The sequence below is a fragment of the Anomalospiza imberbis genome, chromosome 16, assembly GCF_031753505.1.
Source record: "Anomalospiza imberbis isolate Cuckoo-Finch-1a 21T00152 chromosome 16, ASM3175350v1, whole genome shotgun sequence".
NCBI classification, from domain to species: domain Eukaryota; kingdom Metazoa; phylum Chordata; class Aves; order Passeriformes; family Viduidae; genus Anomalospiza; species Anomalospiza imberbis.
Window position 1 is genome coordinate 6,568,762 of NC_089696.1, and position 19,702 is coordinate 6,588,463.

General features: G+C 37.9%; 1 protein-coding gene across 6 annotated transcripts in view; it reads left to right on the top strand.

Moving 5' to 3' along the window:
* CLEC16A (C-type lectin domain containing 16A) overlaps positions 1–19,702 on the top strand; it is a 56,034-nt gene that overhangs the window by 12,467 nt on the left and 23,865 nt on the right. For all 6 annotated transcript variants that reach the window (XR_011004536.1, XM_068206752.1, XM_068206748.1 and 3 more), the window contains exons 8-17: positions 928–981; positions 3,356–3,469; positions 8,187–8,415; positions 9,804–9,933; positions 13,946–14,046; positions 14,784–14,906; positions 16,263–16,372; positions 16,840–16,884; positions 18,124–18,174; positions 18,884–19,012. Coding sequence is in view for 5 of the 6 variants with exons in the window: in XM_068206752.1 (XP_068062853.1) it covers positions 928–981; positions 3,356–3,469; positions 8,187–8,415; positions 9,804–9,933; positions 13,946–14,046; positions 14,784–14,906; positions 16,263–16,372; positions 16,840–16,884; positions 18,124–18,174; positions 18,884–19,012 (1,086 nt within the window). In the remaining variant the exon portion in view is untranslated. The remainder of the gene's footprint in view (positions 1–927; positions 982–3,355; positions 3,470–8,186; positions 8,416–9,803; positions 9,934–13,945; positions 14,047–14,783; positions 14,907–16,262; positions 16,373–16,839; positions 16,885–18,123; positions 18,175–18,883; positions 19,013–19,702) is intronic.

The following is a 19,702-nucleotide window of genomic DNA, read 5'->3' on the forward strand; positions in this document are numbered from 1 at the left end:
GGTGCTGCTTGCTTTCAGTGTGCAAAGTGATTTGGGCAGTAGGTGTATGATGTGTGGTTTACATGAAACAGTTTGAATAAGGTGGCTGTAGAGGAAATGGCCTGAAATGGAATTCAAGAGCACAGCAGATCAAATTTTATTCACCAAAGAAATGCTGTTTTGGGTGACATGGTGGTTAAAAGCTCACAGTAGTGGAGACCAAGAAGAACTGCAGATTTGGAACAGGGTTTAAATTTCTGCGATGCTGGGAGATGTGTGTTTTCCTTTTTTGATAAGGTACCTTGTCTTCTGGCAAAAGCAGAAAAAGCAAATTTGCCATGATCTAAAAATCTGTCCAGGTAGAAAATACAGATTTTGGGTTTGATACTCATTTCTTCTATTTGTAGAGAAGCTGTGTTTTAATGTGATATAGCTGAATTTACTTTTAAAGCCTAGCATTTAAATTAAGTGGTGGTTTCACTAAAACTGGTTTTTAGTGAAATAGACTATTTTTTTAAACCTACACAGGTTCCTGCATTCACTTGTCTGTTTTGGGTAGTATTTCATGCTATCTGAATAACTAATTAGCAGTGTTTAATGAATGTTAACTGAGAAGAATTTTTTGAATGAATAGTAGCATACTGGAAACCAATGTACTTCTCAGATGCTCACCTATTTAAGTCACTGAAGTAACCATGAGAGACAGTAATTAATTAATTATTGAATTAATTAATTGCAGTCTTTTAACCAAGGAAGAGTGAGGGATATGCTTATTCATAGAGACTCCATTTCAAATAGTTTACAAGTAGTGAATGTTAAAGAGCTTGATGCTTTCTGAATATTTTGTATCAGAATGTGGAACAACACAAGTTTCATTTTAAATAAAACATTAAACCATATAAATTCTTTGTATAAATAAATAAGCATTTTTCATAACTTTTTCTGTAGGGTGGAGAGCGTCCAAAAATAAGTCTCCAGGTTTCTCTCTATCTTCTTTCTCAAGTAAGTGTTTTAAGTATGTGTCCTGTTTCAGAACAAATTTTGCAGTACTCTTGTGGTTATAAAATAGTGTATTTTCATCATTTTGGCAAAAACATAAAAGAAAATTCATCAAAACAAATTTCTAACCTTTCAGTTTTCATTAAGAAAAAGAAAGTAAAACATTTTTGGCAGACAAAGTAGCTTCTTATTTGCATTAATGTCATTTTTTTGTGGATCCCATTGCACAGGGTAACCTTTAGAGCATTTCAAATTGCATACACGCCCTGACTAATAAAGTATAGTAGTCATGCAACATGCTGGGTCAGAACTTGATACAATGGCAGATGAAGTTTGCCTAGGTACTGCATTGCATTTTGAATCTGCTTAAGCTATGGAAAATCTCAGGTTTGAATTTTCCTCTTTGAAAACCCAACCCCAAAACCACCATTACCAAAATCTCACTTTCTCACAACATGAATTTCATTATGCCTATAACTTAAGTCTGTAAGTACTTCTTTCTTACTTGTATCACCTCCTTTTCCTTCTGGAACTTATTTTCAAATTAAGAGGTTTACAGTAGATTTTTTTGTAATGTGGTGAAAATTCATCTGTTCTCCCTGTAGTCTTCAGTGCATTTCTCTGAGACTGATTTTCTTAAATTACATTGTCTGAAAATAGTTTTGACTTGTGTTCACATAATTTATACTTTGTTTTCTTTGATCTTAGAATTTTTCAATATTCATTTTATTGTAATCTGGCCCATAATTTCATCTTTTTGCTAGAAGTATGGGGTTGGGTTTTTTTCCCTAGGAAAATATAATTTGAAGCTCCTTAATTTAAATGTAAAAAATTGCGGTGTTGTGAGGGTTATTTACCACAGATAAAACTGTGGGAGCAGCAGCTTCTTGTAACCAAAGCGATCTGCATCATACACTTGGGTAAGGTGACCTCTTTTAAAGTCTTTGATTTCAGTGGAAGTATCAACAAGGTATCACTTCAGGATTTATATCTATGTTCTTCGTTCTCTTTAAAGAAGAAAATGGAAGTAGTCATAAAGAACTGAGAACAAATTTTGTGTATCAGAATGGGATGTGATATAGAAAACGAAGTGACTGTTTCTGTGACTGGCAGAAAAACATCTTGTCCCACCTCCTTTAACTTGGAGTTTGTCTGTGGTGGGATGGGTTCTGCCAAACCTTGCTGACTGTTTCTGACACCAGGCATATGCTCTAGGCACTACTCTTGTATTAGACAAAAGTGCTTGAGAGACTGATGCCAGCCCCTGAAAATGGACTGCTGGGACTTCTCAGCCACTGAGACAAAGGGATCATGTGCTCTTCTTGCACCAGAGCAGGCCTGTGGACAGTCAAGCAACGCTTGCTGAATTGGCAGAAGCTCGAGTGATTTGGAGGTTGTTCAAAGCACTTTTGAAGTGTGTTGTGACTAAAAGTTTTATGTAGATCACCACTACATGCTAATAATCACTTTCCTTTTGGAGGTCTTGGAATGCTTCTGACTTTAATCAGAAAACCTGTGGAGAACATTTAGCTAAATATTTTCAGAGCAGTGATTAGGTTTAATGACTTAGGAATTATTTGGGAATTTTACAGCTAGAACCACTGATAAGGGATCCAGCCTTGATATTCCTGTGAAGAGAAGGATATAAGCTGACAGAAGGCTATTGCAGCTGGACCTGAGCTGGTTCTGTCCAGGAGCCAGTTGTTTGCTGGCCCAGACTTGTAAGCCTTGGCTCAAAATAGAGTAGTCACTGTAAACATAGAACTCTAGTAAAGCACCAAAGCACTTGTGATCAAATGCTTCAGTGCTCCAGGCATTATGGTCCTTACTTCTGTGTTCTGTAGCCACTGTGTAGCTGACACTGATTTGCTGCAATTTCAGAGCCAGGAAAGCTGCTTCTGATCCAGCTCAGCCTAGTGCGTGGCCTTTAGTCATGAATCACTGCACAGTGATTGTGTACACAGAACTTTCTGGAGTCTGGCCAGTTGTTGGCAGGTCTGGGGATGCTGTGCACCATAATTAGTTTGTTGTTTCTAAAAAAAAGTTAAACTTATGGAATGGTTTTAATGAGTTCCTTACTAGATTATCACACAACTTTCCTTTCAAAGGTGTTGAAAAGAGAGAATTTACACTTCTCAGAAGGAGGAAAGAATATGAAGAATTAGTGCAACTAGGTAGCTTGAAAGGTAGAGAAAGGTCAGATACCCTTGTCTCCTTTATTTTAAAGTCAATTTAATGAGGTCTCTGTTACCAGTGTATTTATATGTAAAGTAAAGATAACACTTAACAAGTTCAAAAGTATGTTCAACTAGTGAAATTGTGAAACTATGTATTCTGTAAATTCGTATGATTTTTTTTTCTGCTCCTCTTTCAATAGGTTTTTCTGATTATACATTATGCTCCCTTGGTGAACTCCTTGGCTGAGGTTATACTCAATGGGGATCTCTCAGTGTTTTCTTCTAAGGTTGAGCAAGATATACAGAAAAACTCAGTAAGTGGCCAACTTTCTCTAATTTTATGTTTTTTTAAGACAAATAAAATATTTGAAAAATAAAAGCAGGTATCTGGAAACTGGTAAGCCAAGATGTTTATGTTTAGGAGAGGAGAGTAGCAGCAGACTTTTTGTTGTTTGACCATAATTTTGATGGGACATTTCAGTAATCCAGTCTTCTGTGTTCAGTTTTTATCTGCCCTTTGGTAGTGAAATAAAAATGATTCAGCCCAACTTTCCTGTGAAACTGAATATTGCCAGTGTTTTAGCAGTAAATCTGATCATCTCTGGAGGTTGTGCATTGGTGAGCATGTGAGAAGAGAGACCAGCTACAGAGAGAGGGGAGTGTTACTCTGGTATTGGCCTTCTACCTTCATGTTTAATCAGCATAGATGTTGCTAGATACTGATGCTGTTGTTACTAGTTTTCTAGGTGTCATGTTTTTAATATTTTCCCTTTTTTTGTGGCTTTCACAGTTTGTGTAATGCTTTCTTGTTACCTTTTACAGGCCTATTTTGGGGATGGTAACAAGTAGAGGTGCATGACCTTACTGTAACAGGCCTCTGACTGTAGTTCTGTCTAAAAATTGAACATGTCCTGTAATGACTGACTGGCCAGCAGTTGGTCACTGAATGTTTAATTTATAACAAGCAATAGATTCGTTCTCATGCACCTTCTTTCCTAGCAGTGGCTATAGCACTGGCATTTTCAAGGGGAGAGATATGTTTCAGCTCCTCCAAGATACATAAACTTTTTCCGATTTCTTCCCACTGGGCATTAGAAGCTGTGTGGACCCAGTAGGTTTTGGGTTCTGGTGTTTTGTTCTGTTGACCTTGATATTTAGAATCTAACCTTTTTTAGAAAAAACTATGGTAGAATGGTAGAGTTGACTGATGGTTTTAAGATAAAGCAGTCTCTTACTTACGTTAGGAAATGTCTGACATTCTTTTAACTGCATACTGAATGTGTGTTACTTGTGCAGAAGAAGCTTTGTTGCTAGGAAATTTGTGGCAAGAGGGTGGAGTACCAGTTGTTACAGAAGTGAGATTTTCTTTTCCTGTCATGGTTACTGTACAGAGTTACAAAATACCTATAGCATGTGTTTGTGTGCTTGCACTTATGTTAGGAATATTAGGGGCTTCCTATAGACTGCTGTTCATCTCAAGTTTGTAATACTATTTAGGTTGCTGCTCCTTACTGGCCTTAAAGATGTGTCCTCTTAACATGTGAACTGGGGGTTCTGTTGTACCTGAACAGGTACTGTATTTAGTAGGAGCATTGGCCTTCTGCAATAGACCCTTAGGGAAGCTGCCAGAGCTGGAGCTGTGTTCCAGGGAGTGCAGAGCAGTGGGTAGAGGGAAAAACTTCCATGGGAGAAACCTTAATTTTTAGTAACTTCAACCATATTGTTCAGTGAGACCATGGAGGGGATAGCCTAGACGGTCAGAAGCCCACTGGTGGAGGTTAGTTATGTGCAGGAGGGGGATGTGATCTCCAGCAGAAGAGCTCCGTGCCTGGCTTCCAGGGAGGGGAGCCAAGGAGGGAGCTGCTCTGCAGGGTTGTGTGGGAACAGCTGTTGCAGGCTTTGCTTGTGCTTCCCTGCTGATAACACAGCTCAGTGCAGGGAGGCTCAGGTCAGCTGTACACATGAAGGCACATCAGGATTATTGCAGGGTTATTGCTGTGGTCTTTTCTGTTGCAAAGAAATCGCAAACTTCTATTGAATACTGAAAGCTAGAAGTTAGTTTAGAATTGTTAAAGAGAAGTGAGAAGCAAATTTTTAAATTTACTTTTAGTCTGAACATACAATATTTTTTTCTTAAATCAGACAAATTTATCATTTACTACTTCCTTTGTGTTCTAATTTTTAGCCATTCTGATACTGTCCTAAGCTTGTTGTTGTGGGGATATCTGTGTATTGTGGTGAACTGCAGCTATTTCTAAACCCTCACTCTGTACCTAACACTGCTCATCTATTGTAACTGAGATGTCTTGATATGTTTAAGTTGAAATGTAACTGTCAGTTTCTAACAAGCACATAGTTTCTGAACCCAGAAGTAAGTAGAACCTCATGTCTATATTCGTCTTTCTGATAAGATAAATTAAAGTGGAATGAGGTACGGAGTGAGGACTGAGTTCACTAGACGCAGAGTCCTCTTGCTGGGACACTAAGTAAAGAACACAAAACAAAAGCTGAGAAGCAGCACAGTTGTTGTGTATAAATGCAAAATACCCTGAGTTATTTAGGGCAAAGAGCACTGGTAGTTCTCATGAGAGGAACAAGTGATACTGTTTACTGTAAATCAATCAGTGGAAAAAATGACCAGCAGCTGTAACTGGTGATATCTCATGCATTGGCAGTAACCTATCCATGGAGATCTGCTGAACATCATTGGGCAGCAGTGATTGCCCAGGCTCCATTGAACAAATTCTCCACATCATTCCATATTTTTTCCCTGTATTTCTGGTTTTAGGCATCATCAGAAGAAAGACAAACCTTATATCACAATGAGACCTGAATATTTATAGGCATCAGAATGTATTTAAACTTGTCAGATATCACACTAAGGTTTACCTTACTTCCTGTGAGATATGTTTTCCTGCATCATTCAGATGTGGGCCAGTTCTACCTAGTGCATGTTTCTTCTTTAACCTACTTTCTCCTTCCCGTAAAAGGTGTTACTGGTATTGACTTATGTTACCATCACATGTTGCACAAGGTAAACCATTATTGAAAATGTGGTTGAAAGACATCTTAAAGATATAAACTAGCAGTACCTCAACCTGTATAATCAACTTATAAACCAAATGCCATCTAAAATAATTTTAAGTCTGATTTGTGAAAGTTTTAATGACATAGCCTTGTTGCCTTTAGCAGAACAGAATATTTGTGTAGGGTTTTTTCTACAGCATTCCTTCTTGGAGCAGGCTATGGGTCAGTGTTTACAAGCACATCACTCTCTACTGGTGTCTTACGGTACTTTGCTCTTGTGGCTGACAGCATATGAGAAAAGCAAAGACGTTAAGTACATCTTTCTCCTTAAAGAAGTAGCTACAAGATTCTAGGAAGCAATGCAGAAGTAAGAAGTGAATGTAGAAAGGGGAAAATGTGTTATGCAACTTACATGCTACTTTTCTGGTTTTCCCCTAAATAATAGGACTTAAGGTACTCTTCCCTTTTCTTATTTCTTTTCTGGCCAGAAGCCATCAATAAAGGTAACCTGGTCATTTATTTGCCTTCCTGTGTTGCAGTTGGATCACACAAAAAATGCATCCAAGAGGTTATATTGGGGGATATAAATGTAGTAAATTTTGTATTATGGGGATTTTTCGGTATTGTAAAACAGTCTTCCCACTATGTGGTTTGTTTCAGTGCCAAGTGTAAATTCACTTATGCAATATTTCTATAAAACATTTGCAAAATGTCAGAACATTCAGAGAATCATTTTGGCCTTTTAACTTGTAGACAGCTTCTTCCCTGATCTTTTCCCAATCCCTTGTGTATAGATGTTCCTAACTAGGTGAAGGGAAGGATTTTTTCAGTTTTTTTCCCCAAAGTTTCTTTGATGCAGTCATCTTAAGTGCTGATTGTACTGAGTCACCTAAGGCAAAGAATGTAATCAGTTTGGTATTTACTCTAGTCTTACTTCTTTCTCTTGCTTGCCATTAAGTTTTTGACCCTTTAGGCAGTGTCAACTGATTCTGTTTGAGGTTTTGAGCTCTGGAAGGTAATGGGGTTTCTGTAACTGTCTTGTTTAGTGTAAACCTGGGAGAAAGCTCCAAACCATGGGTTTCACTTCTCAGTAACAGAGAGGTTTGGCTGATTAGTACTTATTTTTACTCTGGTGATCAGCTGGCAGGCAGAGGGGAGCTCAGATAGCACAGCTCAGAAACAAGCTGCAGAATTCTTAAAAACCAAGTTTGTTAGTCCTTCTATTTGCCGAGCTTCTTGTAGCATCTTGGTCACTTTCTACAAGAATCCATTATTCTGTGTTGTTAGGATGACACATTATTGGAAGTACTTCATTTCTTCTGGGAGAAATTTATCTAAATTTATTTTCTTGTTCTATAAATTAATACTTAGGAAAATGAGGTATTGATTTACCATCTTATCCTGTGATAAGTCTGTGTAAAACACAAGTAAATTAAGTCTAGTAAATGAAGTTGTTTTCCAGACTTGGTAAGTCAATGTCTGGAGGCCCAAAAAAGGTCAATGACTGTCATTTGTTCCTAGTTGATACAGGAATTAGTTTGATGTTGAGGGAAGCATAAGGCTCAAAAAGCAACCAACCCAAAATCTCACAGCATAGTGCATTGGATTTTGTCCTTGCACCTTTAAAAGGGGTGTATTTCATATGAATACACTGCTGTCAACACACATGTAGGATTTTGCTGCCTTTATCCTTTTTACAAAAGGTGTCTGAATTTTATGTGTAATATCTGTCCCACCCCTTCAATTTAAAACTTGTGATGAAATAGGTACTTCTGCATCGTCTTGTCTGAAGAAGGCCTACTTTTTAATGATAGATCTTTGCAGTATGTTACTTTGGGGATAGTTGTGCTACTGATGATTTGGTATTAATTTTTTGTGTTTTAAAATGGATTTGAGATTTGTGGATAGTGTGCTGATTTACATTTTATATGAACTGAAGTTTCTTGATCAATTACAGCTAAAAATGCCATGCTGTAACTCAGTGTGCACTCTTCAAATTTACAGGCAAAGTCAAGTATCAGATGCTTCATAAAACCCACAGAAACACTTGAGAGGTCTCTTGAAATGAACAAACAGAAAGGGAAGAAGAGGGTGCAGAAAAGACCCAACTATAAAAATGTTGGTGAAGAAGATGAAGAAGAGAGAGGATCTGAAGATAACCAAGATGACCTTGATAAAAGTAAAGGTACAGAAGCAAGTTCAAAGGGCATAAGAACAAGCACTGAAAATGAAGGTGAGGTTTTTCAGCAAGAAAACCGTGCTTACAATTTAGGTACTTTTGTTTACTGATGGAACTAGTTGTGATTAGTTACATGACTTGTTCTCTTGCTGCTCTAGGTAAACATGGGACTATGACATTTGTGTAAGGCTTTGGCTGGATTTTTTTTCTCATGTTAAATCATGCTGTTAGAACATGCACTTCTAATCTCATTAAAAGCTATGAAAGTGTGTTCCTATCTGCCTGGAGGCCTTGGCCCTTATCACAATGCATGCCTTGCACCTCAGTGTTCATTGCTGTGGGCACTTGATAAGCAAGCTTGAGAGCTTTGTAGCTTGTCCTTTTGTGGTAAGGGACAGCTGGAGCCACTTCACCTTTGCAAGATAATCAGCAGTATTTTATGTATGCTTCAATGATAAAATTTAACAGGTGTGCTAGAAGTGACAATACATGATGGAAGATGATATTAAATAGTTCAAAATTTAAAATATCTTTAGCTCTTAAAAAAAATCTAAGTTGGACTTTTTCTGCATTTTTGATGTAGCACAAACCTAAGAACTGCTTTTATAGGGTGAGTGGTCTTGCATATTAACATATTATAACTGTTTATTTTATGGTTAGTAACTTTTAGAAGGACGTATACAATGTTTTACTTACATTAAACATAAATTGAGAAAAATGTAGCAGGATTGCCTGCAAGCAATTGAAAGCAAGAGGTTTATGCTTTGACAGTCTTGTCCAAACATGACTGAGTTTAGATTTAGGTAAACAGTCTTTTTGCAAAGACTTTCCTTAAATGGTGTCAAATAACTGATGGTGTATTTTCCACCATGATTTGAAGAAAATCTGAAATAATCTACTGTTCAAACTGGGGCATTTGGTTGTAATCTTTGTCCAGATTCCTAAGGGAAGGCAAGATTTGTTTGTTCTCCTGAAATTCAGTAGGTGAGAAGCACTGGGGACCAAGTGTCTTGTTTGCTGCAGTTGTAGAGGCCTGTTTGCACCCTCAGTGAAACTTGATGTCCACCCATGCCTCAGTCTCACCAGCTTTTTCACAAATCTTTTTTTCAGAAAGAGGTTCTATGGCTTTTGTTCTTGTGGTTTGCATGGGAAGGGAGCTGACTGTGGCTTATTTGCCAAAATGATATGTATATTTTCTTTACCTATTTTATGTATATGTATACATTTTTTATTGTGTTGCATTCCTAAAGGAAATGTAAGCCAAATTCTTTACTGGGAAGAAAATTTGCCCACATCTGCTCATTAACCTTTCTGGGGTAATGGTTATACCTCTTATATATAGATGCATGAGATGCTTTTAATACCAAAGAGAAAATACAGAAGAGCTTGTGATAACCTTGTTGAAAATACCTAATTTTGGTGGTATGTTCTGATTTTTTTAGAAATAGAGATGGTAATCATGGAGAGATGTAAGCTGTCAGAATTGTCTATCTCTGCTGTGACAGAACAGAATACAACAGATGAAGAAAAGAGTGCAGCTGCTTCTGGGAGTGAGATGACAAACTGGAACAGGTATAAAGGAACTGTAAAAGATGTTTCTGAATTGTTTCCTTACCTACCCTCCCCTTACATCTTTTGCTTTTCTTAAAGGGATGTTTCAGATCTGCTTCAAGTTAAAATTACAGGTTTTTTTCTGGATCACAAGTGAGTGAATCAATACAAAAGTGAGGTGTAGTCTCTCTACTGCTCAGTTTTGGAAATCATCCTGCTCCTTTTTAGTCTGTGCTTTCCTTTAGGCAGTTGTGATGCATTAAGATGGTAAAGTTAAATTACAGGATATTAACATGACAAAAATAGAATATAAATGTTTCCATTCTGTAATTTCCTAAGCCTCTAAATTAAAATGTAAGTTTTCAAAATTATATTTCTGGTTGCATTTGTCCATTTTGTATGCACCTATAAGGAAAAAACAAGGAAAATTCTTCAGTTCAGGGATGAGTTTGGCAGAATTTTAGTAGCAGTAGTTCTAGGCAAACCCTTGTAACCTTCATACTGTTTCCAGGGTCCAGTAGTATGTTTTAGGATTATTGGAAACTTCTACTGGAAATACAATTTATAAGTGTTTCTGGGAGCAGAAATTACCCTGACTTCAAAATTTAAGCTTGGATGTAATGAATACCCTTAAGACACCTCATCAGAGATTTTGCATTCCTGTTAATAGAATGTTAGGAAACCAAATGTGCCTGACACAAAAGTAATTGCAAATGTGTCCACTGGGGAAATGCACATGTTTGATAGGATTTAAAATTTATTTTTAAACTTGGGAAATGCTGCCTGGTATTCCCAGAATTTCATTCTGTCTCCATTATAGCTTTGTAGTTTAGATTACGTTCATTAATAAAGATAACATTTAATTTCATTGTAAAAGTGAAATTGAACCTTGACTTGAACTGGCTTTAAAGCACACTGATCTAGATTATTGATAATTTGACTAAAATATGTGCCAAATGGCTTTTAGAAAGAAATTGGCAGTGAGTGCATGGAATACTAAAGTGACTGGGATGCTCGGGTCCTGAAAAGTGCAGAATGCTTAGAACTGAGCTGCCAGTGCATTTGGCAAATGTCTGCAGTTCAGGCCTCTCTTGATCTGCAGATGTGGTCTCACAGCATTCTGCATATTTTCTAAAAATAAGCAACATCAAAGAATATGCAGAGCTAAAAATAGTTTTTAAATAAGGATATACCTTGTATAGGGCAATTCTGGCCTTTGTTTTATATGTGATTTTTTTTTAATGTCAGTGGATTAGCTGCTACACCTTAAGATGTTGTATTATATTATGCCAAGTATAATATTTGAAACAGCAGCTAAATTTCTCAAGAGACTTGTCCCAGTATGTGTAGTTTGTCCTACACTGGTTGAAATCACTGAGCCCTGTGGATAAGGCACCATGTAGGAGTGAAAATGCCATGCTGGAACTGAAGCTTCCACACCTGCAATAATCATTAACGTGTACCTAGTGTGTTGCAGTCTCCAGCTGTGGACATACTCCACAAGAATAAATAATTTGAGGAACACTTGTATGGCATTTGATCTGCTGCTTCCATCAACCCCATAGTAAAAGACTAGTAAAGGAAGTAAATGCTTACAGAGTTAAGAAATAAATTTGAAAATACCATATAGCCTTTACTATGAAAACTGGGGTGTTTTTTTTTAAAACAGTCCAACAGTTGTTCAAAAATAAATGGAAAACAGCACAGATGGCAGTTAAAAATCTGCAGCTGTAAAAGCTAAGTCAAACTTTTAATTTCCCTTAGCCCTTTTCCTACTGTGAAAAACAAAAGAAAAAGCTTAAGTATTTTAGGTGTTATTTTGATAGGCCTCCCTACTGGAAAGTTTAAGCTTAAAGACATGTTTTAAATTAGCTTCATTTCACAAAAGGCTGCACAGCAAAGCTTTTTTCCAAAGCATGTCAAGTCCTCATGCTGTGTTGTGGCTTCTGTTGCTATTTTCTTAGGCTGAAGTTTTTCTGGGTCTTTTGTGTATTTAGTCTAAATGAGGAATGTTGGTGAGGAGGATTCTTGGAAGTTGTTTCAGCCTCAGATTATTGTGGCAAGAGACAGATAATGCCAATAAGATGCTGTGAAGAAGCATCTGGAATGAAAGTGGTATCTCTTGCTGCTCTAATGATTTTTGTCAGGTTTCATAATTTCATGAATCTAGTTAGTATGTGGGGGAAAACAACAGAAAATGCATTGGGCATTGCAGAAGTCACTTAATACTGTGTAATATTGGTGTTAATGGAACAACTACTGATACCTCAGCAGCTTTGACCTGGTAAAACATAGGCTTTAATGAAATAATATTAAATAGTACTTCTATAGTTCAGGGTTTAGGTTCTTTACTGTCTGCTGTTGGTCTGAAACAAACCAATCTTGCATTCAAGTTTTTTAATATCCTGGTCCTCTTTGTTCTTTATACCTTGAAGCTGAGCTCATTTTATGGCGTGAAAAGCCCCCCCATCTGAGGGCTTGTAGGGCTTGGGTAATGCTTAGGAAACCTGAAGGCCCTCTTGGCTTGTTTCCTGCATTACTAATTCTTTAGGTTGTTTTTCCCTGAGTAGTTACATTCTTTTGAGATCTGCAATATGTGAGCAATTTGACTTCAGCACTTTGAGCAGTGTTGAACTTGGGCAAAGAGGGATCACTGCTGGTGGCAGCTCTGGTAGAGGAGCGCTGTAATCCAGGCTCAGAAATGCACAGCCGTGCTGCCGTGGCATGAGCCGAGCAGGGAGCAGCGTGGGCTGGGATGTTGGTCGCTGCCTGGTTTCAGTAAGAGAGAGCACTGTGCTGGCCCGTGCCTGCAGCTGCCGGGAAGTTCCAGTGCTCTGTTACGCTTTGGGCGCCACGGCTTTCCTGGGACGCTCCGGTGTGACCGGGAATGCGCCGCAGGTCTGGAGTGGGCATTGAAGTGTCTTGTGTTCTGGTCTCTGCCAGCCCTTCTGACCCCCAGGAACCACAGCAGGGAGTTTGTAGTGCCTGCTTCTCATCTGCTAGGCCTGAACACAGCAAAATGTGTTCGCTTCTGTGACTTTGGTGTTATTTTAATGTATTTTCTTTCAATGTAATTTAGATAATGTAAGGATACTTTTCACTGTTAAAGTATAGTTTAACAGATAGGAATAAACCCTTTCCACTCGAGCTTCCACACAGTCATCTTCTGATGACTGTAACACTACCCTGACACATCATTTATTTATCTGGGCCAGTTGTGAAAATATATTTCGTTTTTGCATGTGCTCTTGAGCTACTGGCTGGATGCAAGCCATCTTAAGACCAGAAGTGAAGCTGCCTTGCCATCAGGCCTGTGCTAGTATCAGATTAATCTCAGCCGTATTTGATCTGCCCAAATGCCTTCTGGATTACACTGACTTTTGTTGTTTTTCCAAGATACAGGTGAACTTAGCACTGTTTGTAACTTCCTGTATATGTGTAGTAGGTCACAAGTGTTTAAACTCAGGAAAACAAAGTTCATCTGCAATCCAAAGCTTTTTTTTCACTTCAGATATTCCCTCCTAGTTAATTTTTCTTTCCTATAACTGTTGGACAGTAAAACAGTTGTTTTAGAAAAACCTAGCTTCCTCCAAACTTCTGCTAAAAATACTTATTTGTAATAGTAAGAACTTTTCAATTCTGTTTAGCACATGAATTTTAAAGGAGTCTGTTTTATACAACAGTGATAGCAGCTCCTTATACTTACTTAGGCATGCACTTCAAGCTCTGCAATGATTCTGTATACTTACAACCCAGTAAATGTTTGAACAAGCAATTCTTGGGAAAGTATTATGTAATAAATCCTGTTAAAACTCAGAATTATTGTCAGTATGTAAATACAAAGCATGGCTGTAATCTGAGTACTCTGCAACAGAAACTCTATAACAGAACTCTTTTGTTATAATGCCTGAAAATATGCATTACTGTGAATTTGCCTCTTCCACTAGCTACATGCACAATAGGATAGTTATCCATAGTTATCCATTTTTCTGTAGATTATTTTTAACTGGTTCGAAATTACTCCTTTCCACAGGCCTTTTCTTGATATGGTCTATAATGCACTGGACTGTCCTGAAGATGATTACTATGCCCTCTTTGTGCTCTGTCTTTTATATGCGATGTCACACAACAAAGGTAAGTGCTGTTATTTAGAGTTAAATGCAAGGCCATGGTTGGAAGACACTGTAAACCTCAATAGAGTCATCTTCTGATTTGTGGGGTTGTTTATTGCTGTTCTTTAGAACGGGACAGGAAGATCCCCGCAGTCCATAATTGTGTATTGTTCTAAGAGGTCTCCCAGTAAACCAGTCTTTCCTGGGAAATGACTTTGATATTTTAGATGAATATGTTAAAGAAAGATGGGATTAGTTTCCTTACATAACAAGTCAGTGAAAATTTTATTTGTGTTGGGGAGGATACTAAATGGGGCTACTACAAAATAAAATTCCTATTTAGTTAAACATATGTGAACAGATTACTTAACTACCAAAGCAGAATTTAAAATCAGTCTTTAATCTTCTCCCCTTTAGCCATTATGCTCTCCAGATGTATGGCTTGACTTTGATTTGATTTAGATGCAAACAAACAATCTGAGAATTTCAGAAACAGCAAAATCACTTGTATTTCACCAGCCACTTTAGGATTTGAGTGTTGCCATGCAGTAGACCCCATTTAAGGCTGAGAATTTTCAGGGTTTCATCAATGTGTTTGGTCTTTGTTGTTCCTCCTTTTCCTTGTAATACAGAGTCAAAGCCTAGTTTCCTATTGCTAATTGCTCTCTTCTGAGAAAACTGCTGTGGTCTATTAAATGCTTGCCTCGGAGCACGCTCCTGTTTTCTAATTCGCATTTTTTTGCTTCACCCCCATGAAAGGACTTGACTCAGTCAAGCTGGAGAGAATTCAACTTCCAGCTCAACATGCTGAAGAGAGAAATTCATATAATCATGTCCTTGCAGAAGGGCTCATCAGGATAATGAATTATGCTGCACAACCAGGTATTGCTTTCCCAGGGTTTGTTTTTCCTTCCAAGGTGAAATTTTTGAAGATAGAAAAAAAGCTACTTAGCCTATTGTCTTTGAGGGGAAAGTGACTGTCCAGCATGCTCTTTGATGAGCAGTATGTAGATATGGTTTGTGAAAGACAACTGTTGTCTTTTTCTTGGTTGGTGAGGAACCAGAAACTCTGGATTTGTGCTGAGTTGCTGTATTTATACTCAGAACTATACAAGGATCTGTTGTCTCAATTCCTATTTTCTGCACTTTTGAATAAACAAAAATTGAGATTTTGAGGTGTTTTACCTTAATGGATTTCATCTTGAAAATATGATCTGTCCCACCTTTGCTTGTAGAAATAATTTCAGTTTAGACATAATCTTGAAAACTATGCTGTCCTTTGCTCATAGCAGTCCTTTGTCTGTCAGCTCTAGGTGGTAGCAAATTTTCCCATATTTTTTTTTATCTCAGATTGTATTTTCAGTTCTGAACTGTTCTGCAGAAAACATGGGGTTTTTTCTTCCTTTTTTTTTTGTTTTTGTGAAATGAGAGTTAAAATGTTCCATGACCTATTCCATGAAAATATGATTTTTGTTCAAGCCACACCTCTCCTCCTTGCACTTGCCCCATTAAAACTTTAAATGGGTGGAACTGCTGTTCTCCAGAAACTGACACACTATCAAAATTTTTAATGTCTGTAGAATAAAAATCTGTTTGCTTGCCTTGCAAAACTGCTCTACAGCATATTAACTTGTGCTGATGTGTCAGAGATGAAAAACATGTTTATATATGAAGAGTTTGTACCTGCAGCAGCAGGAAGGAGTGCAAATGAGGATATGTATTTATTTAAATAAAGGCATGGCTGGGGAAGGATGAAAATGGGGGATTTTTTATTCAACTTGCTGCATGCTGTGTAGAGTATCTCCTTTTCTTCCTTCAAGGGAAAACTGTGCCTTATTACTGTGCTATATACAAAGCTTCCTTTCAGCTTCTAACTTCATCCATCCCAAATGTCTTGGATCCTTTTGTGATTTTAGAGTAATTCAACCTGTGCAGCAGATTGATAAAGGCAGCAAAACCAATGTTTGGGCTTACTGTTCAATAGTATTAATCTTTGCCTTCTTGCTGAATGGTTCTGCTTTAAATTTTCTTCTGCTTTAAAGTACTCTTGCAGTTTTTTCTTCATAGCCATCAGCATAGTAAGGCAGCACGAGCACTCATTCCTGTCTGATGAGGGTGTGACAGAGTAGCAAAGTTTGACAGTTGCAGGAAGACTACAAACATACAAGAACATGGGATGATGAGAAGAGCAGTAACTAAACTGCTACTATTTTGTATGTTGAAATTTTCATTTCACAGATGGAAAAATTCGTTTGGCAACTTTAGAACTTGGCTGCCTACTGCTGAAGCAGCTTGTGTTTTCCAAAAATGGCAGGATCATAAAAAGTGTTCACCTTGATTGTCTTGAGGTGAGTATTTTCTTTCAAATTGCCAGTCACTGCATTATTGGTGTCTGAGTCTTGGAGTATAGTTGAATAAATTTGTTTCATTTCTGATTGCAATAAGCCTTAATGTGAAATTTGAGCTTCTAGAACATCTTTGCATGGGTAGCTCTTTGCTGTGAACATGATAACCTATGCTCTGTTCTCACCTCTACTATTTTAACTTGTAACTTCTCCTGCCGTCTTTTGTTTCATTGTCTTTCTGAAAAATGTATGTTATGCTCTCAATAATGGAAAGAAAAGTGCTTTTGAAATAATAAATAATGAACTCAAGCTGCATTTTCATAGGTGCAAGAACTGTATGCTATCAAATTCTGAGATTAAGGCCATGAATTATTAGACAGTCTGTTCTGTATGAGTGTTTGGGTGGGTTTTTTAGTGTGACTAATAAGTAAGTGGTGTATGTATTCCCTGAAATGCATTTTCTTTCCTAGGGTGCAAGGGAGGAAAGTGTTCATCTCCTTCGTCGTTTCTATAAGGTAAATATGCAAAATGCTGTAAGAAGGCCCTTTACATATGGGGAATGTCTGCAGCCCAGTCTTTACATAGTGACCAAAGAAGCACGTTTTTAAAGATGGAAAGTCCAAATTTGTGATAGAGAGGGAAGTGTTGTCTAGGAGAATTCCTCTCCGCCCTTCCCATACCACCCTGTCATATGTCACAAAGGGCTGTTGGAAGACTCACAGGGTTTGTACTGGAGATCAAGTTTACCATTGACACTAATATGGAATATGTTTGGTTTTGACTTTTTTTTTATTTGTATTATATCTGAAATGATGATCTAAAATTTTACCTATTTTTTTCTTATTGGAAACCTTTGCAGCTTTTTACTTTTGTGTATGTGTTGTAAACAATGAAAGAAATTAAACTTTTTAGCCCTAGGCATTAACTTCTATATAAGGAGCAATAAATCCGTGACAGATTTCAAGTGTCTGAAATATCTTCCTGTTTTTCTTAGAATTTTCTTGAAGGATGTTTACTCAATGTGGCTTACAAAAAATAAGTAACTTGTGGTGGGTTGACCTTGGCTGGCTGCTAGAGGTCCACTCAGCTGTTCTCTCAGTGCCCTTCCTCAACAGGATGGAGGGAGAATAGAATATCTTGTCAAGATAAAGAACAGGGAGGTCACTTGCCAATTACAGTCTTGAGCAAAACAGATTCAACTTCACAGAAATGAATTTATTGCCAAAAAAAATAAATATAGGTAGTGAGAAACAAAGACATTTTGAAACGCTGCTGTCCCCCACCTCTCCCTTTTCCCAGGCTCAGCTTCATTCCTGGCTCTTCATCCTTCTCCCCCTGTGAGTGGTGCAGGGGCAATGGGAAGTAGGGATTCAGGGCCAGTCCACAACAGCTTCTCTCTGTTGTTTCTCCCTCCTCACACCTTCCCCTGCCCCAGTGTGGGTCCCCTCCTCCATGGGCTGCAGTCCTTCAGGACAGCAGTTGCTGCAGTGTGGGTCCTGCAGACTGCAGCTCCTTCAGAGCACATCTGCCTGCTGTAGTGTTGGTACCTGCTCCACCATGGTCCTCCAGGGGCTGCAAAGAAATCTCTCCCTTTCCTAAATGTGTTTCCCCAGAGGTGTCAACAGTGCTGCTGAAGGGCTCAGCAGTACCCTGCAGCCCTGGCCTGCCTTCACAGACACACTGTACAGAACCAAACCTGACAGAGCCCCAAACAGCAAGGCTTCATGGGATGTCCATGTTCTTTCTTTTGGAAGGGAGAAGAAATCTTTCTGGATATGTTTGAAGATGAATACCGGAGTATGACAGTAAGTGAGACCCCTTCTGCCCTGGCAAATCCTCAAACCCAGATACGGCACAGGAACAAGAAAAAGTACTGATAGCTGCTGAGGACACCGGGGTCTTTATTGCTGGGAGTAGGATAACAAAACGTGGGTGGTGTTTTTGTCTCTGAGAAGTTGTGTCTATACTTACATAAATTGTGTGAAACTTCACAGCTCTTTATTAAATAAACTTCCATTACTTATAAAATTGAGTATACAAAAATTGCTTCAGCCTACTAAATGGCACACTGGATTTATTAGTTTTCCCTAAGCAATATGAAAATCTTCCTATACCTGTCTGAAGCTCAGCATGTTCTCTTTTTTGAGAAAGTTCTTTTTGGAGAGAAAAAGTTACGAGAAACTTCCTTGTGATTGAAGTAACCACAAATTTAAGTCAATACTTAAAATCAAACCTGGTGGAATTTGGTTTTAGTATTTGGGAAATATCTTTTCTGTAATCTTCTGGAGTTTTTTCAGTGTTTTATTTGTATGAAAACATTGGCAATGTGTCTGGGAACAATGAGAGGTTGAATGTAGTAGATGAAAGATTGCATATAAGGACCTTAAATAATAAGACATGGTATTAAAAATTCTCAGAATTTTAAAATAAACAACAATGGGATATATTTGAAACTCATGAAGAGGCAAATGCTTATTGTTCAGTGTACTAAGTAGTGCTAAAATATTTTTGTAGATGAAGCCTATGAATGTAGAATACTTGATGATGGATGCCTCGATCTTGCTACCCCCAACGGGGACACCTCTGACCGGGATCGATTTTGTGAAAAGGTTGCCTTGTGGAGATGTAGAAAGAACACGAAGAGTGAGTAAGACTATTTTTCTTACATCTGCTCATGACAAAATGTTGCCAAAACCATTGAGCAATTCTAGGAATACAAATACTTTTCTTTTAAAACTGCCCCAGTGGAGAAACTTCTCTGATTTCTTGTGTCTAGTCAACACAACATGTTCTTGCACTGAGGTTTAAATTTCCAGACCATGCAGAAAGTTACGTACAGAGGCATTTTGATGGCACTCAATATATTGTCTGCTTCTTTTGTGATCTGCTATCTCACTTTATCTCAGTTATATTCCTGTAAGAAGCTCCAAGACTGACTGGCTTTGTATTGCTCATATTTCTAGACACAGCAAAACATTTAATTTTACTTGAGAGTTCATCTTGCCAAGGTGATTTGTGATAGAGATTTGACAATGAGGAGGGAACCGTCAAAGTATCCATTTTTGTGACTGACGCGATCTGTAGAGGTCATACTGACTTGAACGACAATATCCTTATTTCCATTCTTGGTTGATCAGTTCTTGGCCCTTATCTGGGTGTGTCCTGGAAGCCTTGCAGTGTCAGTAAGTCTGAGATGCTACTGCACAAAATCATTGTTTGGAAAGTGCTGTTCTCTGAGTTTCTTTGCATTTATATAAATGTATTATATAAGTATATTCAAGTGCTCTTGAGGAAAAAAAAAAACATATTTCCAGGAATCTTCTGAAAAGGATT